Consider the following 26,099-nt stretch of genomic DNA (forward strand, 5'->3'; position numbering starts at 1 on the left):
AAGTCCCATGGGCCTCTCTGTAGGAACAAGGTGACCAGGGCCCACAGGCTCACAGGGAGCCCTGGGTGGGGTTTCCTCCCAATCCAGACCCAGTTGACCATCTCTTGGCCATGCCACTCTCACGCAGCTCCGGGTAACCCCCCGGGGTCGGGCCAGTCCTGCATGGAGCCTCCTGGGGTAGGCCTGGAGCCACCTCCCATGCCCAAGGTCCTGCCAGGGGAGCTGGGAGCTGCCGGCTGAGCCCAGGGCAGGTGGGGGAGTGCTGCCCACTGTCCCTGGAGAGCTGCCCCAACTGACTGTGGGGACTCAAACCCCACCTGGGTTGGGAGTCTTCCCTCCTTACACCCCCCCCCCCCCCACACACACACTCAGCTTCCCAGTCTAGTGGGTCTACAGGACTTGCTTTTTTAAAAAAATATTTTTATTGATTTTTTTTTTTACAGAGAGGAAGGGAGAGGGATAGAGAGTTAGACACATCCATGAGAGAGAAACATCGATCAGCTGCCTTCTGCACATCCCCCACCAGGGATGTGCCTGCAACCAAGGTACATGCCCTTGACTGGAATCGAACCCGGGACCCTTCAGTCCACAGGCCGACGCTCCATCCACTGAGCCACACCGGTTAGGGCCGCAGGACTTTCTCAAGCCCTCCGGACAGGAGTGTCTCTCACAGGGACCCTAGGCCTCCGAACGCCAGGCCAGCATCTGTCCTGCTGACCCCTGTGGCCTCTGGATGGACCTGGATTGGGAGGAGAGAAAGAAGAATTGGGCCTGGAGGACAGCAGGGTCTTGGACAGAGTCCAGGCCTTGGCTGGGCGGGCTGCCTCCCCCACCTCCCCGGCCCCTAGCTCAGTGTCTCCGTCTCCAGAGGGCCTGGGCCCTGGCCAGGCTGTGGAGGCCTCCGGGCTGCAGCTCGTCCGGCCTCCACAGCCCGGTTAGAGACCCTCTCCAGGCGCCGGCACCGGCTGGTATCCCGCCCGCGCAGAGCGCGCGTTCAGACCTGTGGGCCGTAGGCCTGGTTGTTGGCCATGGGCGGGGCCTGTGGACAGGGGCGGAGCTTGCTAAGAGTGGGCGGGGCCTGTGAGCGCGTTTGTTGGCCATGGGCGGGGCCTGTGGGCCGGGGCGGGGTTTGTTGGCCGTGGGCGGGGTTTGCCGGAATGGGCGGGGCCTGTGGGCTGGGGCGGGGCCGTAGGCGACCCGTGCACCGCCCTCGCAGGCCGCCGGCGGGCCGTGCATTCTCAGCGCTCTTATCCTCTATCCCCGCCCGACTCGGCTCGGACACGTCCGGTGAGTGCGCCACCTGGCCGGGCCGGCCGGGAGGGGCCGAGAGTCCCAAGTCCTGCGTGGCGCGGGCTCGGAGGCCCGGCCGCCGCCTCGGGAGGCCCTTTCCGGAGGGAGCCGGGCACCAGGAGGCTGTGCGGGGGTGGGGGTGGGGGCCGCAGGGCGAGGGCGGGACGCCTCCCGGGTCTTCAGACCGGCCTGGCGGTCCGTTCGGGCCAAGGGCCCCACCTGAGCATCCCACTCATTGTTCCTGGTCGCCGGTCCCCGTTCCTCCACCCGCAGGCCCGCCCACCACCCGGTGCAAGTGGGTGGGCGGGCGGCGGCGGCGGTGACCTCATCGCGGTGACGCGGGATTCCTCCCAGGGCCAGGCTGGAGCCCATCCCGGGTCCCCCTCCTGGTTGAGCGGGCCTCCGAGGGCCCCGCTGAGTTGCAGGGACTGGGGTGGGGCGGCTCTGTTCCCGGCCGCAGGAACTATTTCTGGCCGCCCTTTCCCTGGGGGTTCACATCCGCTAGACTCTCCCGGAAAGAGGGGCCCCTCCCCACGGGTGGCCGTGTGCGGCCGCGGGGGCTGGATCTGTGTCCGCAGTCAGCGTCCCCCAAGGCCTGGGACCTCCGAGCAGGCCCGGGGGCACGTCTCCGGGCGCGGGGCCCCCACTCCGTCCACGCCTCTGTTCTCCCAGGCTGCGGCACTGCTGCTGGTGGGGGAGGGAGCAGGGGCAGGTTGGCGCCAAGGCCCGGGGTGGGGTGCTGGGAGGAGGCGTGAGGCTCCTGGTAGGATCGCACTGTCCAGAAATGTCCTCTGCCCTGCCCCTCCCTGGCTCAGACCAAAATACTGGCGGCTCCCCTGGCCGCTGCTGGGAGTGACTTGTGCCTCCTCTGGAAGCCGGCGCCTGGGGCAGCCAGCGCCCGGAGCTGGGTCAGCCCTCTGATCTGTCGCTGCCCTTCTAGTGGGACCTTCTGGGGAGCTGTCCACCTGTCTTACGGCCGCCATTCCTGCCAGCCAGGTGAGTGCTGGGTGGGGCGGTGTGAGTCTGGCTGTGGGAGTTGCTGTGTCTGGAAAAGTGGCCCCAGGCACCGCCGTCTATCCCCCAGCCCTCCCTGCGCCCCCAGTGTAGTCACCGCCCTGCAGAGCAGGCTGCCGTTCCTGGCCGGGGTGCCTCTGAGGACAGCCTGTGGCTGCTCTTCCCACTGGGGTTGTGTGCCTGTCTGTCTGCTTTCCAGTAATGAGGAAACCCGAGGTCTGGGGGCGGGGGTGAGGGGGGGTGCGGGCGGGGGCGCTGCCTGCTCTGCCTGCCTGGACCCTCCACAGTGCCCACTCTTTTTTGCTTTTTTTAAATCCTCCCCCGAGGACATTTCCCCAATGAGGAGGGGGAGAGAGAGAGAAGCATGGATGTGAGACCAACACATCGATTGGTTGCCTCCGGCACATGCCCCAACTGAGCTGGGGAACCCACAACAGAGGTACGTGCCCTTGACTGGGAATCAAACCCGAGACCCTTTGGTCCATGGGCTGACGGTCTAACCACTGAGCACCGGCCAGGGCCACAGTGCCCACTCTTTCTGGAGGAAGGAAGGAAGGTCTGGCCTTTAACAGAAGCCTGAGGGGCATTCCCGAGGCCACATGGCTAGTAAGCGTAGGCCAGTCTGTCTCTGAGTGGCCTCCTCCCCTCTGGCAGCTGTAGGTAGGTCCCAGCCAGCCTGTGACATGGGGCCTGGGGAATGCTGGGGTGGGGGGTGGGCGGGGCCTGCATGAGCTCACCACAAGGTGGCTGCCAGTGGGGGTGAGTCAGCTGCCCGTGGTTGGGGGTCCTCTGTGCCCCCTGTGCCCGGGGGTCTGGTCAGGGAAGCCAGGCCCTCCCGCCCTCTAGGGCTGGGGGCAGCAGGCATCTGCCCTGGTTGTAATGGGGTCCCCTGACCCGCCCTTTCCCAGGGCTCTTGCCCAGGGTCAGTGGTTGCTTGGGCATCGGCATCCCTCCCTTTGTCCCCTCTGGCGTCTGGCTGTCCTCCCAGGCAGTCCCGGTGGTGAGGGCTCTCTGAACCCCCTGCCTCCCAGCACCAGGATGGGCGAGTTCAGCGAGAAGAAGGCCACGTGCGGCACCGTCTGCCTCAAGTACCTGCTGTTCACCTTCAACTGCTGCTTCTGGGTGAGGCCCAGCACTGCCTCCCCTGACCCTTCGGGGAGGTTATGGCACCTCGGGGCCTCCCTCTGCCCGTGCTTAGTTGGAGGGGCTGGTTTGGGCTGGTCCTCGAAAGGAGTCCTGGTCTTGGGCTCACGTGGGGACCGACCGGTGTGCCCACAGCTGGCTGGTCTGGCCGTCATGGCCGTGGGCATCTGGACGCTGGCCCTGAAGAGTGACTACATCAGCCTGCTGGCCTCGAACACCTACCTGGCCACAGCCTACATCCTGGTGGTGGCTGGCGTTGTTGTCATGGTGACCGGTCTCCTGGGCTGCTGTGCCACCTTCAAGGAGCGGCGGAATCTGCTGCGCCCGGTCAGCAGGACGCCGCTGGCACTGGGGGCGGGGGTCCCTGGGTGGGGGCCTCCCCCCTGGTTGTCTGGGGAAGAAGGGACTGAGGGGGGGTCGAGTGTGACACTGCAGATCGCCTCTGCTGTGTTCGCTGGGGGGTTGTCCCTCCCACCTGCCCAGCCCTCCTGTGAGCCCCCAGTGGGGGACGACACCCGCTCTGAGGGGAGCCCTCACTCTGTGACCACTGGGAGCTGAGGGCGGCGACTCGTGGATGGGGGTGTCTGTGCCCCTGCTCACTGCACCCTTCCCTGCCCAGTACTTCATCCTGCTCCTGATCATCTTCCTGCTGGAGACTGTTGCTGGCATCCTGGCCTACGTCTACTACCAGCAGGTGAGGGGCCCGGACAGGCCACACGGGGATACACACATACAGGGACACACACACGCACACACAGGCCCCCGAGCTCCAGAGCTGACCGTTGTGCCGTCAGGCCCTGGAGGTGAGGGCTGGGTCGCAGGGGGTAGGGTACACTGCAGGGGCTCGTGGGGGAAAGCAGGTGCTCCTAGGATCTGGAGCTCCCTCCCTGCCCCGGCCCCGCCCCAGGCTCCCCTGGGGGACTCTCCCAGCCCACCTGACCTCCTCCTCAGCCAGCACCTGAGCCTGCCCCTCCCCCCCTACCCCGAGTCCTCCACACCTGCCCCCCTCCGGGGGTCTTAGTCAGTGGCTGAAGTTATCACCATCTTGCCCCCAGCTGAACGCGGAGCTCAAGGAGAACCTGAAGGACACCATGACCAAGCGGTACCACCAGCCAGGCCACGAGGGCGTGACCAGTGCCGTGGACAAGCTGCAGCAGGAGGTTGGTGGGTGGGTCGGGGGGCCTCTCTGGAACTTCGAGGGAGCCCGTGGGGTGGATGGGGCGGGCGCTCAGCCCTGCGGCCTTCTCCCTGCAGTTCCACTGCTGTGGCAGCAACAACTCCCAGGACTGGCAGGACAGCGAGTGGATCCGCTCTGGGGAGGCCGGTGGCCGCCTGGTCCCTGACAGCTGCTGCAAGACCGTGGTGGCCCGCTGTGGTCAGCGGGTCCACGCCTCCAACATCTACAAGGTGGAGGTAGGTGGGCGGGGCCTGGGCCCCCGGTGAGGGAGGCTGGGTGTGGGGGACCTGCCCGCCTTCAGCGCCCACCCCCACCTGCCTCAGGGCGGCTGCATCACCAAGCTGGAGACCTTCATCCAGGAGCACCTGAGGATCATCGGGGCCGTGGGCCTTGGCATCGCCTGTGTGCAGGTGCGGGCCTGGGGCAGGGCGGGCCCTGGCGGGTGCGGGGACACCGGGTGGCAGGCGGCCGGGACCCGCTCATGCCGGCTCCACACCACAGGTGTTCGGCATGATCTTCACCTGCTGCCTGTACAAGAGCCTGAAGCTGGAGCACTACTGACCCCGCCCACGGCCGGCCGCTGGGCACGTGCGCACAGCTCCCCTGGAGTGACTACTGAGCGGATACTACTGGGATACTACTGACGGCGGGGAGCTGGGGCCCCTGGGTGCCTCTCCCTCCCCTCTGCCCCTTTGCCAGGGAGGTTGTGTTCTCATGCCCGTGCCCCCACCAACGTGCCATCACCGTGACCTCTGGGGACCCCCATCCCCAGAGCAAGCTTCAAGTGCCTTTTGCTGCATGCCAATCCTGAGGCAGGGACCCCTCCTGCAGTTGGGGGGACCCAGCATTTCTGCTTATGTGGGGGCCTGGGTTCTGTCATAAAGTCTCCCCCCCACAGGCCACTTCCCTTGGAGGGGAGGTTATGGCACCTCAGGGGACTCCCTGGTGCCTGTGCTTAGTTGGAGGGGCTGGGTTAGCCCACCCTAGGGTGCTCCCAGACCATAGGACACACTCCACATAGTGGTGGGGGCAGGCCTGGGAGGGGTGACGCTGGGGGCAGGTGCAGGGGGGTGTGGGTCGGCGGCAGGTGAGGAGCTCCGTGTGCTTGCCACCAGGTCGCAGTGCCACCCCCAGGTCCTGTGCCTCTGCTGACCCCCGGTCCCAGCCACCCCTCTGCTGAGCCCCCGCTGTCTTCCTGCTGCTCTCCCATCACCAAAAAGGCCACTATGTTCACTGTTGTCTCCCCGCCGGGGCAGGGGCTGGGGGTATGTACTCACTGCTGTATGACTAGACCTGCCCTGCACACAGCAGGTGCTCAATAAACGTGTGGATACACAGGTGCTTACGTACTGATGGTTCTGGTCCTCAGCACCCTCACGTCCAGCAGGGAGGACGGACCCGCCACCCACGGCCACAAGGAGGGCAGATCCGGGGCCCAGGGCAGCCGGTGCGAGCTGAGTCCGACAGGACTCGAGGGGACCAATGGCAGGGACAGCTGAGCACGGGCCCAGCAGAACCTCACACATCTGGGAAGATGGTGGTGCGGCTGTGACCCGGGCTGGAGAGCTGTGAGGCCTGGGGTATGGCAGGATGTGTACCCCTCTGCCCAGTGGCCACCCCCAAGGCTTCAGCTGTCCACCCCTGGGCAGCCCTTCTCAGATGCCTGGGCAACGGGGCTGGAGAAGGCTGCCTCCCTGGCTCTGAAGTCGGCTTCTGCGTTCTGCTGGCCGGAGGGCATCAGGGCCCACGGGATTCCAGGCTAATGCCCAGGGCTCGGGCAGCCCAGCCAGCCCGACAGCCAGCAGAGCCTCATGACAGCCACCTGTGACCTGCTTGGGGGGGGGGTCTCAGGGCTAGTTGAGGCGGCCAGGTGCTGCCCTCCCCTCTGCAGGAACTTGGGCAAGGGGCGGGGAGGGGGGGCTACTGAGCTAGGGTGCAGCCTGGAAGCTTTTGGCAGCAGGACCTCAGGATGTGACCGCAGCAGGCACTCTATTCCTGATCCTTTAAATCCTGGGAGAGAGGATGTAGGGAGCTCTGCTCTCAACCTGACAAACACCCAGAACATGGGGGTGGGGTGCCAGTGCCCGAGTCTTTGTGGGGCTGTGAGAGCACCCCCTTCCTGAGGGAGACACCCCAGGCTGAGTGGCTGCCATGGGGATGGCTCTCCCCCCTCCCAGGCAGTGAGGGCCCACATTCACCCCCACGAGGCCTCGGCACCAGGCAGAACACAGGTACGCGGGCGGCGGTGGGTCCCACAAAGCCAGACGAACAGTGAGGACCTCCACATGGTTCTGCAAAGACCTTTATTGGGTGGTTCCTTCCAGAGCAGGAGACAAACGTCCACATGGCTGTGGGCAGCACTGCTTCCGGCTGCCCACCCCTCAGCGAAAGGGCCTCAGGCCAGACATGCCGGGGTCCCCACTGCGGGCGGCGCGGTCACTTCTCCAGGGGCGCGTAGTTGAGCAGCTTCTCGATGAGGTCCACGTGGGCCAGCAGCATGCGGCGGCAGCAGTAGCGCTTCAGGCCCAGCGCGTCCAGGGCGTCCCTGCGGGCAGGAGGGGACGGTCTCTCTAGAGAGCCACCTCGGCCATGTCCCGAGCCAATAAGAGCCCCCAGTGTCCCTGGGACCCAGACCATTCACCCTCGAGGCCTCCGGAAAACTCTCACACCGTTGGCACCAATGCGCGGGGATGGGAAAGGGGTGCCCGGCTCGCAGTGAGGGGTCCTGGGCACCCCAGCAGCCTCCTCGGGGTCTAGTGCCAACACCTGCCCATCCATGGCTCCCCTGCTCTGCTCACACCGCTCTGAGCCTGCGCAGGCTGGCACACCCCAGGCCCCGAATGTGACCAGGACCTGGCCGACCGCACAGTGGCCAAAGGAGAGGCGAGTGGGGAACAGAGGCAGGCGGGCGGGCACGGGTAACTGTGCTGCGGGGCCTCCCGATGGCAGCTCAGGAAGCTCTCCTACTCCCAGAAGACAGGGGGGCTTACGGGGCCTGGGGGGCCCACAGCGGAGAGGTCAGGGAGCAGGTGGACAGGGAGGAGGCGCGCCCTGACTGGTCAGAGGGCACCTAGAAGCCTCCACCGCCAGTGGCTTGATGCCCGACTCCCTCCGTCCCCCAAACTGCAGGGGGAGCGGGGATGACACTCCCGAGAGCGGGGCCGGGCTCTGGGGCTGACAGCCCACGCAGGTCACCTGGGGTCGGTGTGCGCCGCCTGCCCGGCAGCCCTGGGCCACTGCCCCACCTCCTCGGCCCCAGCCCCAATCCCTGCTCCCGGCGCCACGTCCGCCCCAGGCCCCCCGGCCCGGCCCCAATCCCTGCTCTCGGCCCCACGTCCGCCCCAGGCCCCCCGGCCCGGCCCCAATCCCTGCTCTCGGCCCCACGTCCGCCCCAGGCCCCCCGGCCCGGCCCCAATCCCTGCTCCCGGCGCCACGTTCGCCCCAGGCCCCCCGGGCCGGCCCCAATCCCTGCTCTCGGCCCCACGTCCGCCCCAGGGCCCCCGGCCCGGCCCCAATCCCTGCTCTCGGCCCCACGTCCGCCCCAGGCCCCCCGGCCCGGCCCCAACTCCTACTACGGCCCCACGTCGGCCCCCGGCCCCGGCCCGCAGGGGACACTCCCCCACCGCCCAGGAGGCTCTCGCCCGCCCAGCCCGGCGCCTCACCCCTCGGTGTACTCGGCCTGCAGCAGCCCCAGGTAGGCCTCCCACTTGTTGCCGACGATCTTGCCGCACGTGAAGCAGCGCACGGGGATGATCATGGCGACAGCGGTGCAGCGGCGGCGCTCTGGCTGCCGGCGCTCCGGCTGCGGGCGGCTTCAGGGTCTCAGTCCCCGCCCCCCGGGCGCATCCACGCGCGGGGGTGACAGGCCCCGCCCCCTCCTGACCTACGGGCCCCCGGCGCCGTGGGCCGTCACTTCCCACGTTTAGCCAGAGACCATTTCACTGAGGGTGCGACGTGCTTCCTTCACGCGCGCGCGGGGTGGTCCCAGGGCCCGCAGCCACGGCCGGAGCGGGGGGCGCCCCCCGCCTGTAGCTTTGGTACGTCCCGGCCTACGGCGTCCGAGCGCGGCCGCAAGGGCTCGGCGGCGCGGTTCGCGTTTCTCGTGTTCGCACGACTGAGAGCGGCGCGGCGGGCGGACGGCGCGCGCAGGTACAGCGTCCGCCCGCGGGGATGCGGCCGGAGGCCGGAGCCAGGACCAGACCCAGGCCCGGGCCCGAGAGAACCGGCGTGGCCTCCGAGCCCGGGCGCTTAGCCCCGAGCCGAGCGGCAGCAACAAGTGGCGGGGCGACCCCGCGGCGGGGGCGGAGGGGCTGGGCGCGGCCACGGGCGGGTCTTCCCGCCGCCCCTCCTGGCCCGGCCCCGAAAGGGGTCCCCTGCCCGGAGCCCCTGCCCGATGCCTGGGGGTCTCTGTGGCTGAGTTCTGGGGGTCTCCTCGGGGTGCCGCCTGGCCCGCCCGCCCGCACGATACCGGCCCCGGCCAGGTAGTTACCAGGAGCCGACGGGGGGTCGGCGGGGGGCGCGGGGGGGCGATCGGTCCGTGCGCGCTCCGTCGGCCGCTCCTCCCCGCCTGCGCCGGGTCCATCGCTTGGCCCGCGCCCCTCCTCCCTCCTTCCCGGGAAGGGGCTGCGGGAGAGGGGCCGGGATGGGTCTGCACCCGCCCCGGGACCGGCTGTGCTGGGTCCCGCGGTCTGAGGGCGTCGGACCTCGCGTGTGAGACGGGAGCGGGGCGGAGAGGATGGTCGGGGAGGGCGTCGAGGAAGAGGCGCCCTTTGAGGTGAGCCTTGAAGAACCCGGGTTTCACTAGGGGCGAACCGGAGTGTGTGAACGCGGACAGAGGCTGGCAAAGGGCGCCCCTGGGCAGAGGCCTGGCGGTTACCTGCAGGGCAGCTCCAGGAGACAGGGTTGGGCGAGGGCCAGGGTAGGTGGTGGAGCCGGAGGTGATGGGGCAGGAGCCTCGGAGGGTTTACAGGAAGGAGAGGCTGTGTGTCTGGAAATGGGGTGGGGTGAGCCCCGAGACCCGGGGCCGGGGCCGGGGCCGGGGGTAGGCTTTGTGCAGGGAAGGCTCCCTGCGGGAGGTGAGCTTTGGGCTGCGGGGCTGGTTGTGTTGCAAGTGGCACCTGTGACTTAGGGTGTGTGCAGGCTCCGGGCAGGCTCGCTGGCCTGGCACAGACATCTGCATCTCTGTTGGGTCCCAGCGTCAGCTAATTGTCCTCTCAGACCTTAGTTGGGGGGCAGGGAGATGGACGGTCCTCTGGGTCCTGGGTCGAGCTGGCCAGAGCTGCTGGGCACCCGGAGTGTGTGCCTCCACCTTTGCCTGCACCCTGGACCGATTTCCCAACGGCATTTGCCATCCCCCACCCTGCCACGTGCAGAGCCACGAGCCAAAGCAACTTCCCTTCCCTGACACCCCTCAACCCCCCTCCCACTGACTGGACGTACATCCTGTCCCTGGCCAGATGGGCAGGCTCGGGGCCTTGAGTCACGGTAGCCTGGGGTCAGAACCAGGCTCAGCCACAGAGGCTGCCGGAGGTGGTGGAGGTGAGAGGGAGCCCAGGAGGCCAGGGGGTGACCGCGGGTGGACCTTGGGGAGCGGGAGGGGGCAGAAGGCCTCCTGGAGGAGGGGCCAGGCCTGCCCACCAGTGCTCCCCGGAGGGAGCCTTTGTTTACTGGGAGTGAGGGGAGCGAGTCTCCGCCCTGATCCCCACCGGAGCCAAGTTGACATTCCTGGAATTCTGAGAGCCGGATGTTGATTTGGGGGCGGTGGCAGCATCCTCTTCCCAAACTTCCTCCCTCCAGCTCCCCAATTTCCCAGGAGAGGCCATGGGGAGCAGAGTGGCTGCCCGTCCCAGCCCATGCGCAGGGCCCCAGCACGGGTGCGCAGAGGCCCCTCGGGGCACTAGGGGTTCTGAGTCCTCCCAGCTCAACTCTGCCCAGGCTGGACCACAGGAGCCGGGGGAGCCTCGGAGGTCAGCCCTGCCCACCCCGCTCCCCTTGGCCCTGAGTGGCTGTGTGTGTGTGTGTTTGCGGGTGAGCGTGTACTGGGGGAGCAAGTTGAGGAGGGAGCCATGGGGGCCCGGGCACTGGTGGGGGTGGGGAGGACTCTCCCCGCCTGCCGGGGGACGTGCGGGCCCTGGCTGACCCCCTCTGTGGAGTGTCAGCACAGACATGGCCCGGGCTTCTGGGGAGGACCAGAGGGTGAGGTGCAGGTTCCAGGAACGGGTGTCCTGTCCCAGTTAGTGGGGGGCGTGAGGGGGGGCTGTGCTCACATGTGGTCTGGAACTCATGAGCTCGCTCTGCTTCCTGCCAGAGGGTCACTTCAGGGCAGGCAGGGGAGAAGGGGAAATCCAAGATTGAAGTTTTAGCTGCTGAGACTTGGCCTCGAGCGTTGTCCTGGTCACAGGCCCCGCCCACTGGCCCTGGGCCACAGCCTCGGTTTCCCCTTGGGGAACCAGAAGCTGTGGGGCTGGAGGTGGGGTGGGCATACACTGAGCCGGGCTGTGCAGACGTGGGGCCAGGCTTGGCCAGTGGCCCCGCGTGCTGTGGGTAGTGTGTGCCCAGCCTGGATGCGCCGGGTGTCGGGGCGGGGCCACGAACATTCAGGCGCGGACTCCTCCCCAGAGTCAGCCGGTCGCCCCCCTGCTGCCCCCACACTAACCCCGGGCCCTGGGGCTGGGGAGTCCTGAGTGGCACGCGGTGCTGCAGGTGTGCTGGGGCCCGGAGTGGCCATAACCTAATGACCTACTGGGCACCCCTGGGCTCATGGCACTTGAGAACGGCACTGCCAGCCCAGCCCGGCTGCCTGGGCCTGATGTGGGCTCCCGGAGGGGACCGCCCATAGGGGTCCCGGTGGCACAGGCCTTCATTGAGGTGGGGTGGGCATACACTGGGCATCTGACGCCGGGTGCTCCCAGGGCCTTGGTAGGTGGGCAGACACCTTCCCTCCAGGGTCCTCATTGTGTCCCCCTCCACCTCTAGCGCCAGGTGGCCTCCAGCTGAGGAATACCTGAGGGGGAGGAGGAGGAGCCGTGGGCAGGCCCTGAGCTCGGGTTGGCCTGGGTGGGCCCTGGAGGAGAACAGAGGCCCTTGGTGGCCCCTTCCAGCGGGGACCCCTCCTTGGAGCAGGTGTCTCCCAGCCCCTGAGCCCGGGGGCCTGGGGCCTGCATGCAGAGGGGGTGCCAGCCTGGTGTCTGCGGGCCCCTCCCCCAGTTGGGGGCTGGGTGGGCGCTGGGCCCTCGGGCTGAAGCAGCAGCAGGAAGGGGACACCGCAGGCCTGTTTGTGTTGGCCGGGCCTCCCAGCTCCTCAAAGCCGCCTCAGAGCTGCCGCTGCCTCCACCCCGAGCTGAGCTGCCCTGGCCGGGCTGTGCGCGGCCGCCCCGCCACTGCTGGGCTCAGGGGGGCCGCGCAGCCAATCGCCTGACTGTCCCTCCGCCCCGGCCTCCAAGTCCGAGGTGGGCGCGCTGTTTCCTGGATAGGTCCCTTGTGAGTGAGCCTTGGTATAGCCAGGTAGGTGCCCATGGCCTCTGAGTAGCTCACACTGCCCGGGCCCTACCTGCCCCCCACGGTGAGGCCCAGCCCAAGCTGGCAGGGCGCTCACTCCGCCTGTGCCTGTTGCCTGCTGTGTGTGCTGCTCTGGGGACAGACCTGTTGGCCCTGCACTCCAAGGAGGCCCGGAGTTGGGAGTGGGGCAGGGAGGCTTCCTGGAGGAGGAGGCGGGGCCTGGGGGAGGGAGGGAGCTGCACCCATGCCTGATGGCAGGGTTGTGTCTGGGCTGGGAGGGTGGGGGTCACTCACAGGGGGTTCAGGGGCTGCCCAGGGTGGGGGCTGGGGGGTCCTCCATCCTGGTGTTGGCCTCCGTTCCGAGATATGGGTCTAGGAGGGTGGTGGGGCCATGAGGGTGCCGGAGGGGCCACCCTTTAGGGCCTGCCCAGGTCTGGGGCGGGGGACACGCAGGCCCAGCTGGGGCCTGTGCTGGTGGGAGGTGTGGCACGTGGTGTCAGCTTCTGGACGTGCTGTGGGCTTTGGTCAAAGACAGTGGGGAGGGCGGGGCCGTTGCCTTGATGCTTTCCTGGGCCTGCAACCCCTCCACAGGCAGGTCAGCCCCAGGCACAGCGTTGGGGGGGGCGGTGCGGATGGGTGTCCAGGTCCTCTCCCCTCTGGTGGGTGCTGTTCCTCCCCCTGAGGTTGGGGTTGGGCCTCAGGTTGCTCGCAGGAAGGAGTCGGGGCTGACCCTCGCAGAGGTCTGTCCACCCCAGATGTGACCGGACCAGCGGGCACCTGCCAGGGGGCTTTCCAGCCTTCCCGTCCCTGTGCCCTTGGGCTGCTGGGAAGACCTCCTGCCCCAGCCCCCGGCTGACCGGCCCCTGGTCCGAGGGGAGGGTGGAGGCGTGGCTGGGGTGCCCTCTCCCCGCACTCCTGGCTGGTGGGGAGGACAGGCCCCTGGAAGTGCCGAGGGCAGCGGCAGGGCCTGGGCAGTCATCGCCATGGCCCTGGGGGGAGCAGGAGGTAGCAGCCCAGGAGGGGTGGGGTGCAGGGGACCTGGGGGAGGGGGACACAGCCTGGTCTCAGGGTTCTAGGACCTCGGTGGGGACACATGGCTGGCTGGCAGCCAAGTCTGTGTGAGTCCAGGCATCTGAGCACACGTGCGCTCTGCCGGCGGGTCCCTGCACGCGCATGCCTGTCGCTGCGTGTGCCAACCTGCCTCCCTGCCTGGGCGTTCAGAGGCCCAGTGACCAGAGGTTGGGGACGCAGCTCCCCTGTTTGGGGCCGCTGGTCAGTGTTGCCCCCATGCCCCGCCCCCAGCTGCTCCCCGCTGCCGTCCCAGGGGAGGGCTGCTCCGCATTCCTGGGGGCTGCCTGGTCTCTGGGGATGGAGCCCGCAACCTGGGCCTGTGCCCTTGACCGGGAATGGGATCGGTGATCTTCTGGTTCATAGGTCGATGCTCAACCACTGAGCCAGGTGGGCCGGCCGCTTTGTATTGATTGTCACTTGATTTGTTAGTCCTCACTGGAGGGTAGTTTTCCACTGATTTTTAGAGAGAATGAAAGGGAGGGGGGTGGAGAGAGAGAAACATGGATGTGGGACACATTGACTGGTTGCCTCCCACATGTGCCCCAACCCGGTGGGGGATTGGACCCTGACACCCAGTGACTCGCACGGGTGCGGCCTCATCCTGCCCGTCTTCCCGCAGAGCTCCCGCCCGCCTGCCTTGGGCCTGCTGACCGCGCGCCCGCCCCGCCCGGCCCCAGGGCCACCGCACACCGCCTGACTTCCCGTGGCAAGCCCAGGTACGTCACCGCTGGGCTGGCCGGGCAGTGGGGACAGGTCTGGCTGCCTCCTGGCTTCACCTGGGGCCCTGCCAGCCAATGCTGCCTCCCCAGTGTGCTCTGCTGGGGCCCCCCCTGCTGCAGGAAGGGGCTGCGGTGGGGGAGGGGCTGGGCTTTGGGGACAGGATCACCGGGGAAGCCCCCCACCTGTGTCCACACCCCAACGGACCCTGGTGCTGGGCTGGGTCTTGCAGTTTCATCTCAGACTCACCTGTTCACCTGGGGTGATGGGCACAGGGTTTGGTAGGTGGGAGTGGGGGTGCTGGGACAGTACTGGCTGAGGGAGATGGAACTGAGGGCATCGGGGTGCTGGGCCCAATGTGGAGACCCAAGCCGACCCCCCACCGCTCTCTCCCCCCGCCTGAGTCCCAGCATGATGAAGGCGTGGAGGGGAGCCCGTGGGAGCCCCGCCCATCACTGTACCGCCCAACCCTGGTCCTCGGAGGCCCTGCCCTGGGAGCCGGGCCCCCAATCCCACCCACCTCTGGCCCAGCATCTTCAGTACAAGGGGCGTAGGTGCATGTTCTGGGGGTGCAAGTCCCTGGGTGTCTGGGACCCTGGCTCGGGTCCAGTCCGAGTGTGTGGGGACGATCCCGGGCTCGGATTTGCAGCCTGGGCTGGTGCAAAGGAAAGTTGGGGCCCTTGGTTCAAAAATTACCACGAGTTTCACAAAGGAGGTAGTGGAGCTTCAAACCAGTGAGGGCTCCGTGTGGCTAGCTGGCTCCCTGCCTCAGAGGCAGACCTGGGAGGGGGAGGAGCAGGGTGCTGCGGGGGTGAGGGGGTGGTCTCTGGGCCTGGAGGGGGCTGCCCCACATCCATGGGCCTGCCATTGGGTCCCCAGTCATCACCCTGAGTCCGGGGCTCAGGCCCCCCTCTCTCTCTTTCTTTTTATTGATCTCAGAGAGGAAGGGAGGGGGAGAGAGAGATGGAAACATCAATGATGAGAGAGAATCATGGATCGGCTGTCTCCTGCACGCCCCACACTGGGGATAGAGCCCGAAACCCCGGCCTGTGCCCTTGACCGGGAATGGGATCGGTGATCTTCTGGTTCATAGGTCAGTGCTCAACCACTGAGCCAGGTGAGCCGGGCGCTTTTTATTTATTTTTCATTTTATTTGTTAATCCTCACTGGAGGATAGTTTTCCACTGATTTTTAGAGAGAGTGAAAGGGAGAGGGCGTGGAGAGAGAGAAACATGGATGTGGGACACATTGACTGGTTGCCTCCCACATGTGCCCCAACCTGGCGGGGGATTGGACCTGCAACCGAGGTACATGCCCCGACTGGGAATTGAACGGTGACCATGGGCTGACACTCTAACCATTGAGCAACACAGTCAGGGCTTCGGCCCTCTCTTTCAGCCTGAAACTTCCCAGACCTGCCTTGCAGAGACCCACCTTGCCCTCCCCGCACCCAGGACACCCTCCCCGCTTGCCCTCTCTCACCCTGACTCCTCTCAGGGGCTTGGCTTTTAAATCAAAGCTCTGCCTCCCCCCAGCCCCCCCAAGCACTGTCCCCCCGTTGGGTCCCCTAGGTTGGGTCCCCCAGGCCGACCCCTGCCTCCCCAGCCCTCCCCACTCAAGCTGTGAGCTGCAGGAGCTTTGGGGTCCCAGCACGGCCCTCGCCCAGCCCGGGGGTGGGGGGTGGGGGGGTGGGTAGAGGAGGCTGCTCGAGAGTGGGAACCCCAAGAAGTGTCCCACCGGACAGCATGGGACCACTTGGGTTTGCATAGAGCTGCTCCTGTGAAAGGCCGGCGCCCTTCCTGGGGCTGAGCGCTGCGGGGACGAGCCCCCCCGCTCTGTGCCCAGCCCTCCGCCAGCACCTCCTCCCTGGGGAGCTGGGGCGGGGCGGGGGCGTCGCCTGAGGCTGGGATTGGCCGGCGCAGGGCCGAGCGGTCGGATTTGCCCGGCGGCAGGGCCAGGAGGGGAGGGTCGGCGCGGGGCGGGGCTTCGGGGCTGGGGCGCGGGGCGCAGATTGGCGGGGGGGGGGGGGGCGCGGGGCGGGGCTGCGGGGCGGGGCTTCGGGGCTGGGGCGCGGGGCGCAGATTGGCGGGGGGGGCGCGGGGCGGGGCTTCGGGGCTGGGGCGCGGGGCACAGATTGGCTGGGGGCGCGGGGCGGGGCTTCGGGGATGCGGCTGGCGGGCCGGGCAGGTGTCCGGACCCGCCGGGTCTGAGCGGGGCGCTCTCGCGGCTGCTACCGCGGGGGGCCGGGAGGGGTGCAGGGGAGCGGGGCCGGGGGCGCGCGGGCGGGAGCGGGCGGGCGGCCGGCGGGATGCGGCGCGCGGCGGCGGCGGGCGCGGGGCGCTGAGCCTGCCGGCGGCCCCGGCACGATGCGCCGCTCCAGCACCGACGAGTCCACGTACCGGCGCAGCCCGTCGCCGGAGGGCAAGGAGCCGGGCTTCGCGCGCGGCGGCCCCTTCCGGCGCTACAGCAGCCTCTACGGGCGCGCGGACGGCGGGGACGGCGGCGGCCCCTTCGGGCTGCACGGCAGCCGCGGCCCCACGGCGGCCCAGGCGCGCTGCACGGCGCCCAAGGGCACCAAGTACGTGGTCTTCTACCTGGACCTGTCCTTCATCTTCCTCCTAGAGCTCCAGCGCTGCGGCATGGCGCGCGGCTGCCTCCAGGGCGTCAAGTACCTCATGTTCGCCTTCAACCTGCTCTTCTGGGTGAGCGGCCGCGGCCGGGGGGACCGGGACCGAGGACCGGGGTCGCCTTCGCTCTTGGAGGGACCAGGGAGAACCGAGAGCCGCGGCTCCTGCTGGAACAGGGCGGGACGTGCGGGTCGCAGAGGCGGGGTCCTCGGGTCGCTGCTCTGGCTGGGGGCCAGGGCTGGACCGGCCAGTGGGGCGGGTGCCCGTGGGGGGAGGGGAGTCCAGCCGGGCTCTAGCCTGGGCAGCAGTGCCGTGTCCTCCTCCCGAGGTGGATGTGTCCCGCACACGTGCGTGCCCGGTCGGGCTGCCCGGGGCGCTGAGCGGCACCTGCCAGGGGTCTGTCCTGGTCTGTGTGCTGGGCTGGTGCTCCACTCTGCTTCCCTCCATCCCCGCAGCCTGAGTTCTTTCTTTATCACCGCCCCCGCCCCCACCCCATCGAGTGGACCCACCTACCAGGTCCCAGGGACCCTGGCTTATGAGGGGCTGTAGGGTGAAGTACCCCCAGTCTCTGGAGGAGTCGTGGGAAGGGAGAGGGGGTGTGCACTGTGGGTGCTCTGGCCGGGGGGACACTGAGTGGGCTGTGGGCATGGAGGGCCACCGTGAGTGTCTGCGGGGCGCCTCGCCTGCTGCCTTTTCCTCCAACAGGCTGGGGCGGCTTCCATAACTTTGCGGAGACGGGAGGTGCTTGTGTCGTCAGGTGGCCCTTCCCCCAGGAGGGGACAGAGTTGCCTCCCAGGCCCACCCTGCAGGGAAGGTGTGGCTGTGGGGGAGGCAGGTGTCACACCTGCCCAGGTCGGAGCCAGCCTGGCCAGGCCTCGGACCCCACAGGCCGGGCGGGGGAGGCTGCTGGAGAGAGGATGCCAAGGTCACTCCGGTTCCTTCATTAATTCCTGGGCAACCCTCCTTCCACACCTGGGAGTGAGGGGCGTGGCTCTCGCGCGCCAGGGCTGTGGACCGGAAGGAGGCTGCATTTGCATGCTCATTTGCATATGGTCCAGCTGAGGACAGATGCCTAGAAACCCAGGTCTACCTTTCTGCACCTCCCTTCCACCCTGGGCCCTGGCTTTTCTCCCTCCCATGTTGGGGGGCATTAGGGGTCACTGGGAGGGCAGCTAGCCTGGGGTCAAATGTGGGGTGTGACCCAAGGCTGCTCTTGCCCAAGATGCCTGCTTTTCGGAGGGTCACCCTAAGAGTTTGTTCTCTGCCAGGGGCCCCTGGAAGAGGGGGGCCAGGCCCAGAGCCCGCAGAGAGGTGGTGTAGGTGGAGCTCCGAGCAGGCGTGGGAAGAGGTGGGGACGCTGACAGCTGCAGGGGGCACCGGCCTGGGTAGCACTGATGGCTGAGATGGGGACCAGAGCTGGCAGCCATAGGTGTCGCCAGGGTGGGCATGTGGGTTGTGGATTGACGGGGGGGGGGGGGGGGGGGGGGGGCAGTGGGTGTGGGGCATGGCCAGGTCCCTGCTTCTCCCCTCGTCTGCCCTCCTCAGTCGCCGGGACACCTGCCTGCATGGAGAAGAGGGTCCCTCCTGCACGCCTTGCGCAGAGCGCTGAGGGTCCCGAGGCGGGGCCGTAGCCTGCGAATCCCGCAGGAGCTTCCCCAGCAGCTCAGGGCTGGCAGGCCCCGTCACCCGGTAACGGCCGAGGTGGGGAACCCCTGACCCACCTCGGGCAGCTGCAGACCCGATTGGCTGCTGCTGGGCAGCGGTTGCCATTCCTGAACTGCATGTAGATGGTGCCCTCCACCGTGCCCAGCCCCATACCGAGGCTGTGCCGGCTGCCAGGTGAGGGGCTTCTGGGCACAGGCTTGGCCCCTGTGGGCACCCAGGCCTCCACCCCATTCCAAGGACATGGCCTGCTGCCCGGCCATCTGCCACCCTGAGCCGTGTGGCCATAGGGTTGTAGGCAGAGGGCCTGCTGGCACCCACCCTGCCACGGGCCTGGAGGTGATGGCATCACCAGCTGTGCCCGAGGCCACCTGGAAAAGATGCAGACCAGGAAAGCCACAGCAGGAAGGAGGCTGGCAGCCAGGGACAGGTGAGGGCAGGGCGCGTGCTCGGGGCGTGAGAGGCAGGGACGGCTCAGGGGGGCAAGGCTGGGTGGGGACCCTGACGGCGGACCCTCCCCTCCCAGGCTGTCGTGGGTCAGGGTCTGCTTCTGGCCCAGCTGGGTTTCTGTCTGGCTGGGGAGTGGGTCCAGCCGAGCCCCAGGTAGTGAGCGAGCGGCTGGGGAGGTGCAGGTGGACACTGGTAAGCTTGGGGTGGCGTCCTGGGTCCCCAGCTTTGCCGTCTGGCCAGCCTGCCCTGGGAGGGCCGGGAGCGCTGGTCTCGGGGAGCCAGCCCGGTTTATCCTCCTGCCGGTGATGTTCTGTGTCTGGATGTAATGGGGCCCATTTTTCTCCTGCACTTGGAGGCTGTAATTTTCCTGCCAAAATGTTTTAAAAGCTGCAAACGCAGAAACATTTCAAAATTACAGGTAATTTTATTAAGCACAGGCATGCAGTGTTACTGCGCGTGTCTGGGAGCGTTTTGGGTGGCTGTTCTGTGTAAATGTGCTTGAATGTGGAGGGGCCTGGGCGCCTGTGGGGGTCCCGGGGCACAGGGCGGCATGACTGTGAGCTGTGAGGGTGTGTGCATCGTTGCAAGTGACACTGTAGCGGCGAGAGGCGTCTGTGACGACGTGGGCCGTGTGTCTGTGTCCCAGGTGTGGATGGCGTGTGTCTGGGTCTCTCCTCCATCTCAGGCTGGAGGCCAGGACGTTTGTGGAGTGTTACTTAAAGAAATGTCCACCAGGGCTGGCAGTGGGCCCCCCCACCCCCCTTGGGCCCCCGGCCCCTGGACGGCCCCTTCCTGCCTTCCCTTTCCTTGTCCCCGGCAGCTTCCCCACCAAACAGGTCTTGTTCTTCCTGCTGGCAGGAGCCAGCCACCACCCTTGAAGGCAGAGAGCAGCAGATTGGCTTTTATTTATTTTTTATTTTTTTAAAAATATATTTTATTGATTTTTTTTACAGAGAGGAAGGGAGTGGGATAGAGAGTTAGAAACATCGATGACAGAGAATCATCGATCAGCTGCCTCCTGCACACTCCCTACTGGGGATGTGCCCCCAACCAAGGTACATGCCCTTGACCGGAATCGAACCTGGGACCCTTCAGTCCGCAGGCCGATGCTCTATCCACTGAGCCAAACCAGTCAGGGCCAGCAGTTTGGCTTTTAAATAGCAGCTCAGCACCTCCCCTCTGTCAGGGACCTGCCCACCCTGTCAGGTCGCCTCACCCACTGTGGCTCAGCCTGAGGCCCAGCCCCGAATTGTGACCCTCTGATACCCAGAGCTGTGAACTGGTGAGGGGCCAGGGGCCAGTGAGTCCAGCGAGTCACTGTCCTCCGTCCAGAGGCCTGGCTTACGATTTCCTCCCCAGAGTGGTGGCCCCTCCCTGCCCAGGTCCCTCCCCTGCCCCAGTGTGGGTCTGCGTGGCGTTATTCCTGCACACAGTGCCCCAGTGGGTGGCCCCAGCCCCAGCCCCCTCCCCCCACCGGGGTCCTTGGAGATCCCACAGACTCAGAGGCCATGGGAACGGGTGCTTGATGTCCCGAAGGGCATGGGGACAAGTTGGGGCACAGCCAGGCAGGCAGGTGGGAGAATGAAATGAGTCAGTGCTCACCCCTGCCTCCCCTGTGCCCCACGAGGCCTCGAGTGGCGTCTCCCGAAGACAGGCTCAGGGTGCCCAGGGGCGCTGGTGGCCCAGTCCTGCTCCCTCTCCGTGGCCTCGCCTGCAGTCAGCACCATGGACAGCGCCATCCCTGGTGGCGTGGGGGGGCCTGCCTCTAGCCCACCTACACGTGGGGCACCCACACCTCCCTACAGTCAGCACACCTGCCCCCTGGGCTGTGCCCGCGCCTGGCTCTGCGGTGAGGATGGTCCAGGGGAGCTGTGTGTGTGCGGAGTCTGAGGAACCAGCTGCTGAGTGTGTGGGGGGCAGACACCAGGTGATGTGTCCAGTGAGAGGGGCCCCCCACCCCGGCCCCTGTAGCCGGGTCACAGCCCCCTTTCATCAGGGGACACGCCGAGCGGGACGCTGTGCTGGAGCCTCGCAGGTTCTAATCCCAGCCGTGGCAGAGGCGCTTGTCACACAGGGTGGCCCTTCTGGGAACCCCCAAGGCCGGTGGGTCAGTGCTGGGGCCGATCAGCCTCTGCACCAGGGTCCCCCAGCCCGGAACCTAGAAGCTCGGGGCCCTGGCACTTCCTGCCCCTGGTGGGTTCTCCTGTCGCCGCTGCAGCCCCCACCTGCTCTGGGAGGGGCGCAGCCGGGCGCTGCCCAGAGGGACCCCAGACGCCATAGGCCAGTGATGGCGGACCTTTTGAGCTCGGCGTGTCAGCATTTTGAAAAACCCTAACTTAACTCTGGTGCCGTGTCACATATAGAAATTTTTTGATATTTGCAACCATAGTAAAACAAAGATTTATATTTTTGATATTTATTTTATATATTTAAATGCCATTTAACAAAGAAAAATCAACCAAAAAATGAGTTCGCGTGTCACCTCTGACATGCGTGTCATAGGTTCGCTGTCACTGCCCTAGGAGGCCTGGGCTGAGCTCACCCCGCCCCCCCGGTGACTGTGGTCTCCTGCCAGCCGGCAGGCTTAATGCACCATGTGCTCCCAAGTGAGCGATGGAGACAGCGATGGAGACGATGGAGACGAGCGAGCGGCAGCTGCCACCCCCACGCCCTGCCCTGCAGCCAGGCTGACTGTGGGGGAGGGGCTGAGCCCACAGGGCCTGCCTGAGCTGTGGGGTCCTTGTCAGGGTTGAGGCCCAGGCCTAGGGAGTGGGTGGGTGCTCATCTCCCAGCCTCGGTTCACTTGCCTGGGAAATGGGTACGAGGCTGGCTGTTGAGCTCGGGAAGCTTTTGTGGGTGATGCGGGCTCTTGGTGGCTTGGGCAAGTAACACTGTCGCTGGAGTCGGTGGCCCAGCTGTCCCGGGTGGGCAGGGTGAGCACTCTGAGGTGTAGTTGTGCTCGGGGCTGTCCTGCGGCCGCGCCCAGGGGGGCCGAGGCCAGACGGGCAGGGAGCTCCTGGGCCCTGGTGGGGGTGCAGGGTCCCACGACTGTCCAGTCCTAGAGTGGGGCAGGGCCCCCAGGGCTGCCTGGCCTTCCCCAGAGCCCTCAGCCGTCGGTCCCCAAGTGCAGGCCAGCGTTTGTGGGGCTGCCTGTACCCTGGAACACATCCTCCGTTTCATCCTGAGCCGACCCAGAGCCCAAGGCCTCAATGTCTGAGGGAGGGAGCCGGAGCCACAGCCCCCTCGGCCAGCCCTGGGCGCCCCGCCACCAGGCGAGGCCGAGAGCCCTCTCTGGTTCATCACCGCCTCGCCTTTCCCCCTTCTTCCTCTGATTTTAATTGATTTTTGTAATAATGAGCAATTATGAAATCCGGTAAGAGCTGTTGTGGTTGAGGGGAGGCAGCGAGGCGGGAGCAGGCTCTGCCCAAGCCTGCCTGCACCCTTGGGGGACCTGTGGGTGCTTTGGGCGGCCCACCTGGGGTCTGGTGTTTGGAGTCTTTGGGCCACCCACCAGGAGGAAGCCGGGTTTTAGGAAGAGCGAGCTCCTAGGGTTCTGCTGGGGCCTCTAAGGTGGGGCTCCCTGGGTTGGACCCGGTGTGGATGGGTGAGGTGCAGGCTGTGTGCTGGGGGCGGGGGGGATGCTTCTTGGAGGGTGGGTTGGGGGGTGCTCTGGGGCCCCCTGCCCAGGCTGCCTCAACACGTGCCCCATTCATGATAGCGAGTGTCCGCAGACCAGCGCCTCCCACCAACCACCGTGTGACCAAGCCCTCGGGGTGGGGCCCTGCTGTCCGTCACGGTGGCCGTGGATCGGGGTGTCGGGACAAGACCGGGAGGGTGCCCTCGAGGTGCACGCGGGCTTGCCGGGACGCCCCTGGCTGCTGCCTCACCATCCTCTCCCCTGCCCCAGCTGGGAGGATGCGGCATCCTGGGGGTGGGCATCTGGCTGGCCGCCACGCAGGGGAACTTCGCCACCCTGTCCTCCTCCTTCCCGTCCCTGTCGGCCGCCAACCTGCTCATTGTCACCGGCACCTTCATCATGGCCATCGGCTTCGTGGGCTGCATTGGGGCCATCAAGGAGAACAAGTGCCTCCTGCTCACCGTGAGTGCCGGACGGGGCCTGTGTGGGCATGGGGCGGGGCCTGTGTGGGCGCGGGGCGGGGCCTGTGCGGGCGTGGGGCGGGGGTGGGCACAGGCTCCCACTCCACCTCCAGGGCTGTGGGCTGCTCTGAGACAGGGGCCTCCTGAGTCAGGACACGTGCCCACCGTCACACACGCGTGACAGGCCTGTTTCCCGAGACCCCCCCCAGCTCCTGCCCCTCCCCCACCTCTGCCCTGGGGCGCTTTGTTGAGATGCTCCAGGGCTGGCCGTGGCCTTGGAGGTGGACTTAGAGGCGGGATGACCATGACCATGGCTGCAGATAACTCGGAGGGCGTGGCCGCCTAGGACAGTGCCGGCTCCAGGGCCTGGGTGGCTGGGCCGGAGGGCTGGGGTGCTGAGCCTGTGTCCCCCCACCCCCTCAGTTCTTCGTGTTGCTGCTGCTGGTGTTCCTGCTGGAGGTCACCGTCACCGTCCTCTTCTTCGCCTACACCGACAAGGTCAGCCCCTCGGCCACCGGCTTCTGGGGGCTCCGTCAGCGAGGGGCCGCAGGCTAGTGTGCCGCCAGCTCACTGTGGGTAGTTGATCTCCCAGTTGTTCCCTTGGTTGTCTGTTTATGTCAGTCCGGGCTCACTCACACGTGTTTGTTCCCGGGGTGGTGACCCGGGACTGTGACTTCCTGCTCATCTGCCCGCCTGTGTGTGGGCGCTCAGCTGGCTCCCGCCGCCCAGGCGTGGCCCCGCGCTCTTTGGGGACCACTTCCTTTTTCCTGGCACCAGAGACGCCCTCCTTTCCTGGAGGGTCTTAGGGACGGAGCCTGGTTTGCTCCTTGCTCGGGGGTGTTGGAGCCTCAAGGCCCCTCAGCCGATGGCATGGTTGTGTGTGCTGACCGGTGGGCACACCCGGCTCGGAGTCTGTGTACCTGTCTGTCTGTACGTCCAGCTGAGCTCGGGCTGCTGTGTCTGACTCTACTCCAGTGCTCAGCACCCAGGGGCCGGCAGACGGCAGAACGAAGGCCTGTGCGCTGCGGGGACTTCTGGGGGGAGGAGACTCCAGGGAGGCGGCCGAGGGCAGGCGCTGTGGGTCTGCACAGGGAGGCCCCGCTGACCGCACTGCCCCTGCAGATCGACAGGTATGCGCAGCACGATCTGAAGAAGGGCCTGCACTTGTATGGCACCCCGGGCAACGTGGGGCTCACCAACGCCTGGAGCATCATCCAGACCGATGTGAGGGGGCAGGTGGACGAGGGCGTGGGGCGGCCCGGCCTGTGGGGCAGGAGGCGTGGCGGGTGGGGCGTGGCTGGACCTGTGGGGCAGAATGTGTGGTGTGGGCCCCTCAGCGAGATCCTGCCCGGTGCCTCCCGCAGTTCCGCTGCTGCGGCGTCTCCAACTACACGGACTGGTTCGAGGTGTACAATGCCACGCGCGTGCCCGACTCCTGCTGCCTGGAGTTCAGTGAGAGCTGCGGGCTGCATGCCCCTGGCACCTGGTGGAAGGCGGTGAGCCGGCGCCCGTCCTGTCTGTCTGCTGGTTTGGCCCCAGGACCTGGGGGTAGAGGGCCAGCCTCGCAGCAATGCGCCCGGTGACACCCCCCCTTTCTCCAGCCGTGCTACGAGACGGTGAAGATGTGGCTCCAGGAGAACCTGCTGGCCGTGGGCGTCTTCGGGCTGTGCACGGCGCTGGTGCAGGTACGGAGGGCGCCCCAGATGCCCTGCCCCCGTGGAGCCCGTCCCCAGGAGGAGGTGGGTCCGTGCGGGTGGACAGGGAGCCTCCATGAGCGAAGTGGAGGCGGCGCAGCCTGAACGCCTGTGTGAGGACCCTGGGCACTCCCAGCCCTGTTCCTGCAGCCCCTGCCCAGCGGGTGGTGCTCACAGGGCTGCCCAGGGTAGAGGGAGGGTGGGCCGCCCAGGCCCTGACGGCAGGTCCAGCTGGGGCCCTGCGCCCCTACCTCTGGCCCCATGGAATCCCGAGTGTCTGCATCCTGGGGGCTAAGCCGTGTCAGTAACCGTGGTCATCAGGGCAGCCACCGTTCCTGGGGTGAAGCCAGAGCAGATGAACATGCAGAAGTGACGATCACAGTTGGATGAATGCGCAAGGGGCAGGGTGCTGGGGCCCGGCAGGTGGGCGCTGGCCCTGAGGCCGCCTGCAGAGCCCAGGCTGGCCATGCCAGGGAGAGCCGGGCCTGGGCTGAGTCCCAGGAACCCCGAGGTGCCCACTATGCCTGCAGGGCTGAGGGGGTGGTTGTGATGGACCTGAATTGCCAAGGGTGGGGGGCCATCCTCAGAGGGGCCGGGCGCCCGCAGGCAGGACATGGCTCTGGCTCCGCTCAGCCCAGCCCCGTGTCCCCGCAGATCTTGGGCCTGACCTTCGCTATGACCATGTACTGCCAGGTGGTGAAGGCTGACACCTACTGCGCGTAGGCTGCCCTGCCTGCCACCTGCTTCGCTGCCAAAGGATGCCACCCACCGGGGAGACGACCTCATGCCAGAGGGGCAGCTGGCACCTTCCGTGTCCACCCACATATTCTCCAGAGCAGCTTTCCCGGGACCTGACAGGGCTGGGGTGGGGGGAGGGCCTCCTGCGGCCCCGGTGCTTGGGCGGGCGGAGCCCCGTCATCACATTCCATGTGGGGCAGGGCAGGCTCCCGGTGCGTCTAATAAAGTGCGTGGGCAGCAGCCCCCCGTTTGTCACTGCCCTGACTCCCCACGGGGGCACCACGCCTAGGCAAGCCCGTGGCTGTGGGCCCCCCTACCCATGTGGGGCTGGTGCCTGGAGTGGGGTTCCACGACACACACAGGCTCAGGCAAGCTGCCCAGCCAGCAGATGGGGGCTTGTGTGTCTGAGGACAAGCCCCCAAACCTCCACTAGATTAGCTCCAGGAAGTGGTGCAGAGGCTCCAGGAACTGCGAGGAGTCCCCCTGACCTGTCCAGTGTCTCCATCCCCCTGCATTTCTGTCCGCGCCCCCCCTCCCCTCCTCCGGTGTCCTCAGCAAGGCAAGTTCAGTTCCTTGCTGCCTGTTAGGGGTTCCTGTCCTGTCCTGGGAACATGGCCCCGAAGCGTTTCTTTGTACGACTTTGCAAATAAAGGGGCCGTGGAGAGCAAGCAGCTGCCAGGCCCAGCACCAGCCAAGCGCCTCGGTGGCGTCCTGTGACCTGGGCTGATGGGCAGTGAGGGGCTGGGGCTGGGTCCAGTGGGGATGGGCCTCTCAGGAGCCTCAAGCTGTGGGGCATCTGACCCCCTCAAGCCCCACCCACAACCCCCATTCCTGCCTGCTCCATGGTCCTGCCTTGGTCAACCCACCTAGTGACTGCAGGGTGCCCGGCCCCCGGTTTCTGGCGTGCCCCCACGTCCTCCC

At 67.1% G+C, this 26,099-nt stretch overlaps 3 protein-coding genes across 8 annotated transcripts; 2 read left to right on the forward strand and 1 right to left on the reverse strand.

Moving 5' to 3' along the window:
- The first annotated feature begins 1,191 nt into the window (after nt 1–1,191).
- CD151 (CD151 molecule (Raph blood group)) lies at nt 1,192–5,973 on the forward strand. 2 transcript variants are annotated; one of them, XM_070427177.1, is made up of 9 exons: nt 1,192–1,287; nt 2,231–2,286; nt 3,293–3,426; nt 3,583–3,774; nt 4,067–4,141; nt 4,503–4,607; nt 4,702–4,860; nt 4,948–5,034; nt 5,126–5,973. In XM_070427177.1, the coding sequence occupies exons 3-9, from the start codon at nt 3,343–3,345 to the stop codon at nt 5,183–5,185; spliced, it is 762 nt and encodes a 253-aa protein (XP_070283278.1). In that variant the 5' UTR covers nt 1,192–1,287; nt 2,231–2,286; nt 3,293–3,342; the 3' UTR covers nt 5,186–5,973. The 2 variants fall into 2 exon arrangements, with proteins under 2 accessions (XP_070283278.1, XP_070283277.1); XM_070427176.1 differs by having other exon boundaries at nt 1,193–1,287; nt 3,336–3,426.
- A 935-nt stretch (nt 5,974–6,908) lies between these two features.
- POLR2L (RNA polymerase II, I and III subunit L) lies at nt 6,909–8,430 on the reverse strand. Its single transcript, XM_070427194.1, has 2 exons — nt 8,287–8,430; nt 6,909–7,169 (listed from the first exon to the last, which is right to left on the reverse strand). Exons 1-2 carry the CDS (start codon nt 8,379–8,381, stop codon nt 7,061–7,063), a joined length of 204 nt encoding a protein of 67 aa, XP_070283295.1. The 5' UTR covers nt 8,382–8,430; the 3' UTR covers nt 6,909–7,060.
- Nucleotides 8,431–8,706: 276 nt separating this feature from the next.
- Nucleotides 8,707–25,868, forward strand: TSPAN4 (tetraspanin 4). Of its 5 annotated transcripts, none has more exons than XM_070427185.1 (9): nt 8,707–8,773; nt 13,812–13,908; nt 16,532–16,611; nt 22,556–22,747; nt 23,170–23,244; nt 23,869–23,970; nt 24,111–24,242; nt 24,348–24,431; nt 25,095–25,868. In XM_070427185.1, the coding sequence occupies exons 3-9, from the start codon at nt 16,549–16,551 to the stop codon at nt 25,161–25,163; spliced, it is 717 nt and encodes a 238-aa protein (XP_070283286.1). In that variant the 5' UTR covers nt 8,707–8,773; nt 13,812–13,908; nt 16,532–16,548; the 3' UTR covers nt 25,164–25,868. The 5 variants fall into 5 exon arrangements, with proteins under 5 accessions (XP_070283286.1, XP_070283285.1, XP_070283283.1 ...); XM_070427184.1 differs by lacking the exon at nt 8,707–8,773 and adding an exon at nt 8,996–9,105; XM_070427182.1 differs by lacking the exon at nt 8,707–8,773 and adding an exon at nt 10,069–10,162.
- The last annotated feature ends 231 nt before the right edge of the window (nt 25,869–26,099 follow it).

This window comes from Myotis yumanensis, unplaced genomic scaffold (assembly GCF_028538775.1).
Source record: "Myotis yumanensis isolate MYYU_CA2020_CCGP unplaced genomic scaffold, mMyoYum1.0.hap1 SCAF_10, whole genome shotgun sequence".
Classification (NCBI taxonomy): Eukaryota; Metazoa; Chordata; class Mammalia; order Chiroptera; family Vespertilionidae; genus Myotis; species Myotis yumanensis.

Excerpts from the sequence above, each read along its gene's own strand:
- TSPAN4 (XM_070427185.1), top strand. The coding sequence starts at position 16,549 with ATGGCGCGCGGCTGCCTCCAGGGCGTCAAGTACCTCATGTTCGCCTTC. Across the intron at positions 16,612-22,555 it reads CCTTCAACCTGCTCTTCTGG|CTGGGAGGATGCGGCATCCT; the intron begins GTGAGCGGCCGC and ends CCCCTGCCCCAG. Across the intron at positions 24,432-25,094 it reads TGTGCACGGCGCTGGTGCAG|ATCTTGGGCCTGACCTTCGC; the intron begins GTACGGAGGGCG and ends GTGTCCCCGCAG.
- CD151 (XM_070427177.1), top strand. The coding sequence starts at position 3,343 with ATGGGCGAGTTCAGCGAGAAGAAGGCCACGTGCGGCACCGTCTGCCTC. Across the intron at positions 4,142-4,502 it reads CCTACGTCTACTACCAGCAG|CTGAACGCGGAGCTCAAGGA; the intron begins GTGAGGGGCCCG and ends TCTTGCCCCCAG. Across the intron at positions 5,035-5,125 it reads TTGGCATCGCCTGTGTGCAG|GTGTTCGGCATGATCTTCAC; the intron begins GTGCGGGCCTGG and ends TCCACACCACAG.
- POLR2L (XM_070427194.1), bottom strand. The coding sequence starts at position 8,381 with ATGATCATCCCCGTGCGCTGCTTCACGTGCGGCAAGATCGTCGGCAAC. Across the intron at positions 7,170-8,286 it reads CAGGCCGAGTACACCGAGGG|GGACGCCCTGGACGCGCTGG; the intron begins GTGAGGCGCCGG and ends TCCTGCCCGCAG.